Below are 10,983 nucleotides of genomic sequence, written 5' to 3'. Positions count from 1 at the left end.
GATCATGACATTGTATTGTTGCGCAAGAGCCGACCCAGTCAGCTGTTCTGCATTGTACCTCAATCTCTCATCCTTATTCGTAGGTACTTTCACTGTTTGGACTACTTTTTCGTAGAAATCCATCGGCCGTAGTCCAGTGCGAAGATTCTCCACTGAGAGCTTGTGGGGCGGTTTATATTCTCCGGTAGTGATTAGGGTGTTAGTGTTCGCCTACACCCGGTAGAAGTATATATCAGGTCTAGGCCGTCGAACAATCGATTGATCATCAACATCTGGCCTGTCAAATTCAGCATCGGCCAGAGCACTGGGATGGTTGTCGAACTGGACTCCATCTTCGAGTTTAAATTCCTCCCGAGCGTCGGGGATCTTGCATAGCTCCGCAATCACAGCCCGCACATTATTTTCAACAGCTAATCGCTCAAAAGTCTCCAAATCTTTTGCACTTCGTAGCGGCTGGCTACAATTCTCTCGTCCGAGGTCTTCTAGCAAATGGGCAGATGAAAATAGTCGTGGTGCATCTTCCTCAGACATGTAGGAATTTGCGAACGGAGTTGTAAAGCTGCTGTTGGCTGTCCAAGCAATCTGCCCAATTTCGAAGCCGCTGAGGACAAAGTCTCCCAGTGGGCTTTGTCAACGTCCCTTTCGCGGAGAGAGCTTTATCTCCAACCTTTAGCTGTAGGGATAAGAAATTATGGCAGGCTCGAATAAATTCCTCAAAAGTCGTGCGCCTCAGCAACTCTGATTGCTGTTTCCAAAGCGCTTTATAATCTGGTAAACTATCGTCGGCCATCAATACCATGCAATTGTGAAACGGGGTCTTGTTAACGATCTGATCGGGGGATTTAGGAGCATAGAAAAGGACAAGTGCCTTCGCCCGTTGATGGGGCTGCCACGATGGGTTTCAGCCACATTAGCCGTTGTAGTTATTGCGGCACTGCCACACGCTAGAACAAGTCGCACGCACACAAATCGACTGTGCCCTAACCCAGCCCAGCCCTACTGAGAAGTTGTCCCTAACCTTGACTCAGACACATCCCGGGACTTTTTCAGTCACCACAATTTTAGTTCAGATATTGTAGCTGCGTACAGAGCAAGTTGGCGAGAATGGAGGAACAGATATTGCCGGTAAAACATATTAGGGCTGTCCACGGATGGCGGATATGGCAGATATGTAATTAGCTAATTATGTATGTACGAAGTCGCCGTAAGGGTGGGTGGATACGATTACGGTAACGTCAAAATTTACTATTATTCGTAAAGTTAATCGCAAGATTGAGAACCTAATCGTAAAGTAATCGTGTAGTCTACAAAAGAATCGTATAGTAATCGTATTCCTAATTAGGTATGGCCTAATAAAATTTACCCTGACAACGCGTGGAACGCGGTTGTCTTGTTAAACATACTACGAACGAACTCTTGAATCTGTTACTTATCATTTGCCGTTCGCTTGACAACTTGTTATTGCTGAGAAGCCCAGCTTATGGTCTCGCATGCTCTCAAAGTTGGGCCCCAGCGATCCGATATTGACAACCACTTTGACGAAGAGACAGTAGCTCTCGACGCTATTGAACTGGGATGGTTGCCAAGGTGGTGGAGGGCCCTACAAAGATGGATATCCGAGAATGGCAGGAGCGGACAGAGACTATCTTGCAATTCCAGCCTCTGAAGTGGCCTTGAGAGATTATTTAGTGGCGGAAGAGGACTGCTAGGGTCAAGATGGCATTCGATGGAGTCAGGAACTATGAGAAAGCTTACTTTACTTGCAGACCACTATTCAACTGCAGCTGAATGGCAAATTTGTGTCTTTTTATTCAATTTTATTTGTTTGTCCTCTACGTGTGCATTGCAGGGCAGAAAATGAAGTCACGTGTATTGCGAGTAACCAACCTCAGCGCTCGTATAGTTTATCGTAAAGTTCCACATGGACTCGTATAGTAATCGTATTTTGACTTTACGAATACAAATAACGATTAATCGCAAATCGTATCCTCCCCTAGAGGTCGGAGTTGCGCTTGGAAGATCCACAATATCGATATTTAGGATTACGTTGCTGAGCCTACAAGGTCATCGCTGTATATTTATTGTTCTCTTTGTACTGTCAACAGTTATATCAACCTATTCTCTATACATATTATCCATCAGATTAAGATCATCATTGTTTCTCCGCTTAATGAGAGTCTACGAACACCCAATAGGTCTCGGCCCGAGTTGAACAGCCTTTCCATGGAGACTTCTGACGCGGGAATAGCAAGGTAATCTCTTGCTGCCTTGGCCATTTGTGGACATTCATCTTTATGCCTTCGCCACCAGTCGCACAGCCAATTGGCCTGCTTCTTATCACTTACTATGACTCGCGGTTGTGTCCAAATATCGATCTATATCAGAAAAGTCTTTAGGCTGTTCCATAGTTTATAGTGGCATTATAACGCCTAATTGTGTCAAAGTTCGGAATAACGAACAATATTCGGCACTAAACTTCGAAAGGCAACTGTCTAACCTAGTTTGGCTAGCGTAAAGTTAGTAGATTTATACGATCGTGGCGGATTCAAAGCGGATTTATTCGACAAAAATGGCGGATATCCGCATTCGAACCAGCCTTAATGCCAGGCTACACAGGCTGGCGAAAACTATCCCGTTTGTAGTAATTTGTAGCATTGTATGACATACACTTCATAGACTTAACGGGTGATATTTGAGCGAAGATCATCTGATTAATGTCCAAGTCCAATAAACTATCACTGCGAACTCGCTTTCTGAGCTGCTCTCTTTTGAAGATTTAGGTAAATTATTAAGCGGTTCATAGGAAATTGCAGTGCAGTTTCGTCTGGCAAATTTTGCGATTGCCCAACGACGTGAGCAAATTTGTCGTCATTCTACACACAAGCTGCCAAATGACGGGGACTTGGATGGAGCTGGAAACATGTAGACGCATCTGATAATTCACGTGCAATTAATATATTATGGGATAGTATTACAAGCTACTCTACAAGATGTATGTATTACAAGCTTATCATCAACTCTACTCTCGCTTTATATAATAATTAAAGTCCATCATAGGGACAGTCCATACTAGCATGGCCATCACGCTCACACAATGCGCACCATAATTTCTTGACTGGCTCTGTTTTCATTAGAGATGGTCGACTGCCAGACATAGCACCTGGCCCGGGTTTTCCGGTAACCGCGCTTCCGTAACCTCCAGCTTTGCAATCGATGATATCGTGTCCTGAATAGGTCAAGTCAGCTTACACGACGTAATCAAGTATCATTGTACACACCCTCTGTCTCACATATCTCACACCAAAGAGCACCACCAGTGTGTATATTCTCTGACTTGCCATAGCCGCCATTTCCATTCAACGAGATATTAGATGTAGGTTTTAATGGCGCCTTCGCGACTGCTGGCGTCTTTGGCAGTGCTGGAACCAGTACGTCTCGGGGATGCTGCAACTGCTCTTGTAAGGTCTCATTCTGCGCCTTCTCGTTCCGCAGAGAATCCAGGGCAGCTGAGAGTTGCTCTCTAAGTTGCACCAACTCTTTCTCAAGTTCTTGTTCACGGAAGACTTTGCTTTCAATTAACAGTTCCAACTGTGTGACTTCTTGCTCCAACTTTTCGTGTGCATTTTTCTCGTTCACAAGTTCTTCACGAAGTTCATCGCCTCCGAACGACAAATTGGAAACCAAGCCAGCCCCTGTAGCAACAGAGCTTAACTGCTGTTTCAGCTTCTTGATTTCCTCCTCCTTTTCTGCAATGGTCATTCTAGCGACCTCTAGTTCCTCACGAACCTCTTTTTCGATTATGCGAGCATCTTCCAAACCTGTTTCTAGTTCCAAGATCATGGTCTCCAAAGGCTGAATGTCACCAACAACGCCACTCGCCGCTTGTATTTGACTCCTTAATTCCTCCAGTTGTGCTTCATACACATGCATGCTTGCGAGATTGGCCTGTTCAAGTGTTTCCATTGTATCGCGAAACTCATTTCTCTTGCTATCGAGTTCTAACTGCAGCGCCTCGAGTTTCGCATCTTTATCTTGTAATAATGTCCGTAAATCGAGCTCTCGCTGTGTAGGAGGCTGAATGTCCCCTTCGGCATCACTTAAGGCATTCTTCGGTGTTTCCGAGAGAGCTTGGAATTCAGCTAGCGTGTTCTCCATGTCCAGCAAGATCGCGCTCTGTTTTGTAAATTCCCCCTCTTTGGCTTGTAACTTTGCTGATGTCCGCTCTAATTCCAATCGTAGCGCTGTGATTTCTGCATTGAAGTGGTCATCGAGAGCTGACGACTTACTGACGTTGTCGGATTCAGTGTCATCGTCAGAAGCACCGGCTGACATGGCTGACATGCTTGAACGCGACAAACGAGAGGCTGTACCTGGTGCTGTTGCTATGGTGGATTTTTGCTTCGCAACGGTAGGGGTGAATTTTCGCGGAGGCGTAGATAGGGATTGCGAAGTCGATGGCGGTGAAAAGAAAAGAGATGGTCTGTTCATGTTTGTTCGCGAAGTGCGGCCCGACGGAGCCATATTTGCTAGTGACGTACGTCGTCCAGGGGTCTGAAATCCACCTGTTGAAGTTGCACTTGCTGACTTCATCGGAGATTTCGCACGATCAGCCAAGCTGGATCCTCTTGAAGGTGCGCGTGACGATAAGACTGAGCTTGGTCGCGGGGTACCTGTTGGAGTCGTCGTATCCGGAGGGGTTGTACTTAGCTTTGCAAGTGGGACAAAGATGCCAGATGTTGTATGTGAGGGGTTGAAATACCTGACACTGAGACGGTTGGCTTTCTGATCACTACACCAAGAACAAGATGAATTTGACATACCCATTAACTGTCCCATTGTTCTTCCCTTTCTCTGCATCTGGGCCTAGAAGGTCAACACCAGCGAACTCGCCATTCTTTCCAGCCACTTGTCCGATGTACAGCACGACACCGCGCAAACCACCTGGGACGTAAACGAGATCACCAACGCCAAACTCGGCAGGCTCGTCAACATATCCGCGAGCTGATGGCGGTCTGGGAGACATCGTGCCAGCAGCAGATGGAGATCTGGAGTAGACAGAGGAAGACCTTGACATCCGCGACCGAGCTGGCGAGGGCGAGTGCGACACGGTAGATGGAGGTTGCATCGAAGTCCGTCTAGTGACGCGTGCAGCCGAGCTCGGAGGGCGTTCCATGACAACAATACGATGCTGTACTGTAGAATGCAAGCGTCCTTCAGTAGGGTTTTGCGGTAGAATAACAATTGCCTAGGTTTAAAGGGATGCTGACTCAATACTACGAGAGATATAAGTCGTGGGGTCATATCTTAATATTAAAGATATTGGTTGGGTGTTGTTAACCTACCCTCTTCCAGACTTACCCGGACTTTTTGCTTCAAGTTCCCAGGCAATGACGACTCGTCAGGTTCTCACTTCAATATAATACCGGATCCCTGCCAATTATCCCCGAGAGTTAATGTTTGCATACCTGCGTTTACGAACAACATTTGACGATAGGTCGCGTACATAATATGCGATTGTGGTGAGCGATATCCACAATAATCAGCGTGCCCGTCAGTACTCAATTATCAGTTGGAATCTCAACCTCGGCAGGATTTAGTGAACCTCAAGACGGATTTCAGACTACTTGCTGCAGCAGACTCTTTTCTACGTATTGCTTGCAACATGAGTTAACTGGAGAGCTGCAAATGCTGAGCTCGTGATGATAATTGCACAGTTGCAGCGGGAGTAATATAATGTGACTGGAGGTCTGTGTAGTGTGTCATCTGCGATCACCTTGTCTGAAGAATATCCTCGGCTCAGTCGCATTAGTGTTGTTGTTCGCCACGATATTTGTCTTCTATCGACCGATACGCAATATTTCTACGCAATTCTTCTGATTATTTTTCTGGCAACTGAAGAACCGGCATCTTTGACTTCCATATCGATCAATGCGGCCAAGATTCTTGGTCTAGGGAGCAGCTGGGCCCCTCGTTCATGTATTCACGAAGTACATTAACTATAGAGTATATTATTCGCTGTTATGAACGTCCCGATCTACCATAAATTTTTGATTGTGTTTTATCGGACCGCTTTGCACGTCTTCGGTGCAACTTAAGAAATTCCAACGTAATGAATATATTTCCATAAATACTTAAAATATAATTGTCGGTACAAGTCGTCGAAAACCATGAAAATACACTGTATTTGCGAGTTTAGCATTTGGATATGGCTCTGATACTTTGTGCTGCTCTCAAAAATTAAATAAAAAAATCGTGATCTGACTCGGAACTTCCTTTTAATTTCTACGACACACCCACCTACCTCTCCCGATATCCCACTTCCACGCACACTGTAACAGCTACAGTCGTGGACTCCGGTGAATATTCTACGTCATTTACGATCATTCTGCCGCAGTTCCGCAAACATAGCGGCAATTCGCGTCATAGAGTAGCACGCAATGTCGTCTTCGCCGCCAGACGGCGACCTTCCCGGCATTGAGGTCGCTTCTCAGCAACCAGGCACAATCCGCTCTCCCTCGACAGTCTCCATGGATCCTGGAAGCGAATTAGTAGCATCTAGGCAATCTAGCTTGAACGGTGGCTTACGGAATGAGTCCGGCAACGCGAATTCGACTATGGCCGTTGCTACGCATGGGCAGGAACCTAGCGAAGGGTCGCCGTACGGGACACGGTACCGTGGCCGCGCGGGACATGTGAACTACAACGAGGATACGGAGGATGACGAAATTCCCGCTCATCCAGTTCATCGAGCAAGGGGCCAAGGATCGCGAACGAAAGGGGCTGGTTTGAAGGAGTGTCGTACTCAACCGGGCTCTAATAAACGGAAGCTGTCCAAGTCTTCACCCAGCACGCCACCAGTAACAAGCAAGACCCCACACAGACTCCTACTGAAGTCTGAAAGTCACACTACGCCTACAGTAAAGAGACGTTTACTTGGTAACGGAGACAGCGTGAACGGAACGACTCCTAGCATGGGGAAGAGTAAGGGGTTTCTGACACGTCAGGGTCCTGGATCATCCAGTGCTACTACCACCAATGGAACAGGAGGTAGAAGCAGGAGCGCTAGTAGTGTCAAGAGCAAAAGTTCGAGTCCGGCCCCTACGAAATCGAACACAAAATCGACCGAGTTTCCATTGCGGCGGTTGTCCTCTAGCAAGGTTGAGGTTTTCACCAACATGCTTGATTTCACCGACGCACGAATAACAAAGGATGGAGTACTTACACTCAGTAATGGAAGTACATATGCGCCAAATGGTACGCAACATTTTTTAAGATCTGGTTATGTGCTAACCTAATATCAGATTGCATATATCTCGTCTCAGAACCGCCTAGCGAACCCTACTACATAGGCAGGATAATGGAATTCGTCGAACGGCCTGAATCGTCATCTCAAAAATCCGCCACGCTCTCTGGATCGTCGTATTCCATACTCGATGTCTATCAGCTACGGATCAACTGGTTCTACCGGCCGAAGGACATTCCGACGCGCTCCAATGACTCTCGTCTGCTTTTCGCGACCATGCATTCCGATATTTGTCCACTGCTCAGCATACGAGGAAAATGTGTCGTGATGCACCCTGCCCACATCAAAGATCTCGTCGAATATAGGAAAGTTCCTGATCATTTCTGGTTTGACAAATTATACGACAGGTATATCTGTCGATTATACGAGATGATTCCAACTGAGAAAATTCTCAACGTTCCAGAAGAATTTGGCAAGGTATTGCGTGAAAGAGTCAAATATGGCGTTATGGAAATTGGACGTGGAAAGGATCTCAGTAGCGCGGCAAGGAACTGCACACGATGTGAACAATGGTGTCCTCCAGACGAATCCGTCTGCTGTGCAGTTTGTGGTAATGACTACCATATGAGCTGCGTTCGACCGCCGCTGACAAAAAAACCTACTCGTGGATTTGCATGGGCTTGTGCAGTTTGCAGTCGCGATCAAGAGCGCAAGATGGCTGAGAGCAAGGGCAAGCTTCTTCCGGGAACTGGCGACGAAGTTGACGACCTTCATAATGGACAGTCGCAGGGCGAAAATGAGTCTAGCGACTCTTCGACAAATTCCCTAACAGTTATTGCTGGTGCAGAGGACCTTGATGAATTCAAGCCGCATCCAGCGGCTGAGTTTAAAATTTCTGACAGCAAGCTCACCAACGAGCAGAAGAAAGAATTGTCGTTGTGGCCATATCGATATCTCGGCATTCACTGCAAGCTGGAAGAAGTTCTCGACAACAACGATCGAATCTATCCGCATGCGGCGTCGCGGATCGGTAACAAGCACCAGGCTGTCGTTCCAGACTGGGGTGGACGACCTGTACAGTTTGTTGAACCTGATCCGACGAAGGTAAAAAAGAAGAAAACATATCGGATATACACCAAGAAGAATGCCACTCCTGTTTCAACAGCCAATATGGAAGACAATTCACCTGCTTCTGATAGTACAACGCCGAATACTCCATATGGTCGACCATTATCGCTCTCGGACGGCCCATGGGTACAGGAGAAGCCGATTGGCTACGTCGAGCGCGGGGGAGACGACACGGCCACCTTACTGTGGAAGACTCCTGCAACCGTTCCAGAATCCAGAATAAAGGAGTTTTTAGAACAAACTAAACCATATGCCACAGCTATTTCCATGACCTCAACATCTCCAAATTTTGTTGACAGTTCCATTGGCGCTCTAATGGCTTGTAACTTCGACTCAGAGAAAGCTCTTGAACTGGTCTCGAAATTTACGCGCAAAAGTCTTAGGGAGCCCACCTTGACGCCAGCTGAAGTGAAGCGATTTGAAGATGGTGTACGTAAATATGGATCCGAACTTCATCCTGTATGCAGAGCGGTCGGTACTGTCTCATCTGCAGACGTTGTGCGATTTTACTACCTTTGGAAGAAGACTCCGAACGGCCACGCAATATGGGATCACTTTGAGGGCCGAAGGCGAAAGAAAGATGTCACTAAAGCCAAAGGAGACGAATCAGCAACTAAACCCACAATGCCATCGACATCTCACTCGCAGCCACTTGTCGACCATGTAGCCGACTCCCAAGACGACTCGGCATATGACATGGAAAAATGCAGAAATCAGAAACAAGCGTTCAGCTGCAAGTTCTGCAAGACCACAAAATCACGCGCGTGGCGCAGGGCCCCAGGATATCCTGTTGCCAAGACAAATCCGACTATTGCGCTATGTCTCCGATGTGCGGAATTGTGGCGTCGATATGCAGTGGTGTGGGAGGATCCTATTGAGGTGCTCAAAAAGTCGACGCAGCGCGGCTCCGGGGGTCAGAAACGAAGAGTCGAAGAGGAACTCCTGCGAGAGCTGGAGGAAGGAAATAAGTACGAATCTGATGAACCCTTTGGTCTAATAGATTTTGAATCCGAGGTCGAAGGCGACAGAAATGCCGATATGCTACATCAGCAGGAGAATAAGAAGACTACCGTAAAACGATCTGCCGGGTCAGCGTCTATTGCAAATGGGAAGCCTACCTCTGGACTTAGCACGTCCAAGAAGAAAGGAACACTTACTCCCGACTCGACCGCCTTGTTGTTGGAATGTGGGGTATGCGGCAGTGCCCAACCTCGCGAGAAGCTGCTGCGATGCCACGGTTGCCACATGTGTGTTCATAGGTCCTGTTACGGCGTTCGTGATGCGAAGAAGAAGTGGCTTTGTGAGCCTTGTCAAAATGACAGAAATCCTCGCGATTCAATGGTACGCCATTAGTGAAATAGTTTGTCGTTGGGTGTGTTATTAACGTCATGTAGACGTACGAGTGTGCACTTTGTCCGGCACAACTATGTGAAGGTATACCTCACGCCGACAAGTTGCCGCGCGACCCCCTCAAGGTCACTTCTGGAAATAACTGGATGCACGTCCTGTGTGCTGTCTGGACACCGGAAATCAAGTTTACAGACTCGTACACAATGAACGCAGTTGAAGGCATAGGGTTGATTCCGAAGACCAGGTTCCTGGATGTTTGTGACATCTGTCGTCTGCAGAAAGGGGCCTGTAGTTCATGTGCTGTTTGCCATGTTCCATGTAAGTCTTGTAGCATATTTATAGGCAACCAACTTGCTAATCAATTATCCAGTTCACATTGGTTGTGCGTTCAAAGCGCACTATAAATTCGGCTTCGACGTCCAACCAGTGAAAAGTACTCGAAGGGATAGTGTCTCGATTGTTAAGCTCGGCTCGGAGACAGGAGCCGTGACGCCCATGATCTGGTGTCCCAAGCATGACTTGCGCGGATTAACTATTCACGGAATAACAGAGCCTGCACCAGCGAATGCGTCGACTGATCCGACAGGAATATCAGGTGAAGGGCTGGAGAAAACTGCCCTGAATGTTTATACGCAGACGTATAAGCAAGCAGATTTATCGCTGACTGGTACGGTCCGTCGCGCGCAGCAGATCATTGCGGCATCATCTAAATTCGTGAATATGAACTTGAGTTCTCTGATGGCGGGAAAAAAATGTGCGTCGAATTCAGAACCGAGACGCATATTGGCAACGAAGTCGTCACGACGAGCTAGTAGTGCAGAGACTATTTCTCAGCGATCGGACGAGACGGAAAGCATGCACACGGATACGGAATCACATGTAGAGGCTCGCGCAATATAAATATCTAGTGTGTTATTGAAGATTGAGAATAATACAATAGTGTAGATTATGTATAATACAATTTGTCATATTATTGTATTATTAGAAATTGATTTCAGTAAGGCATTGGGACTTGGCCAGTGACGGGGAGCTTATTATGTCATAGTTATTGGCGTCTCAGCATTTTCATCTGTTAATTAAAAAGTATTATGTGCCATGTAAAATATATTCATTCGCATGATATCTGAATTATCGTAGTCACTGCCAGCCGTGGGGTCTCCAGGCTGACACAGAGCGTACCTTACAACGGAGAGGTCGTAAATGACGTACAACGAGCTATCCTGTTGGACCTTGGCGTTGAGGGATTATGATTCATAATGGCT

At 46.9% G+C, this 10,983-nt stretch overlaps 3 protein-coding genes across 3 annotated transcripts; 1 reads left to right on the top strand and 2 right to left on the bottom strand.

Annotated features, from left to right (window-relative positions):
• On the bottom strand, nucleotides 1–531 carry V1513DRAFT_472458 (uncharacterized protein; the record flags this gene model as incomplete). The annotated part of the gene is made up of 2 exons (XM_066900166.1): nucleotides 1–210; nucleotides 253–531. Coding segments are annotated over 2 exons (489 nt in total), but the record flags the coding sequence as incomplete, so codon positions are not given.
• Nucleotides 532–2,939: 2,408 nt separating this feature from the next.
• On the bottom strand, nucleotides 2,940–5,308 carry V1513DRAFT_449907 (uncharacterized protein). The gene is made up of 3 exons (XM_066898742.1): nucleotides 4,821–5,308; nucleotides 3,279–4,765; nucleotides 2,940–3,226 (listed from the first exon to the last, which is right to left on the bottom strand). Exons 1-3 carry the CDS (start codon nucleotides 5,171–5,173, stop codon nucleotides 3,042–3,044), a joined length of 2,025 nt encoding a protein of 674 aa, XP_066752027.1. The 5' UTR covers nucleotides 5,174–5,308; the 3' UTR covers nucleotides 2,940–3,041.
• Nucleotides 5,309–6,290: 982 nt separating this feature from the next.
• V1513DRAFT_403585 (uncharacterized protein) lies at nucleotides 6,291–10,856 on the top strand. The gene is made up of 4 exons (XM_066895561.1): nucleotides 6,291–7,254; nucleotides 7,302–9,712; nucleotides 9,766–10,039; nucleotides 10,092–10,856. Exons 1-4 carry the CDS (start codon nucleotides 6,438–6,440, stop codon nucleotides 10,619–10,621), a joined length of 4,032 nt encoding a protein of 1,343 aa, XP_066752026.1. The 5' UTR covers nucleotides 6,291–6,437; the 3' UTR covers nucleotides 10,622–10,856.
• Nucleotides 10,857–10,983: the final 127 nt, after the last annotated feature.

This window comes from Lipomyces chichibuensis (genome assembly GCF_038497645.1).
Source record: "Lipomyces chichibuensis strain CBS 12929 unplaced genomic scaffold V1513scaffold_32, whole genome shotgun sequence".
Lineage (NCBI taxonomy): Eukaryota > Fungi > Ascomycota > Lipomycetes > Lipomycetales > Lipomycetaceae > Lipomyces > Lipomyces chichibuensis.
This window is presented reverse-complemented; position numbering and strand designations above follow the sequence as displayed.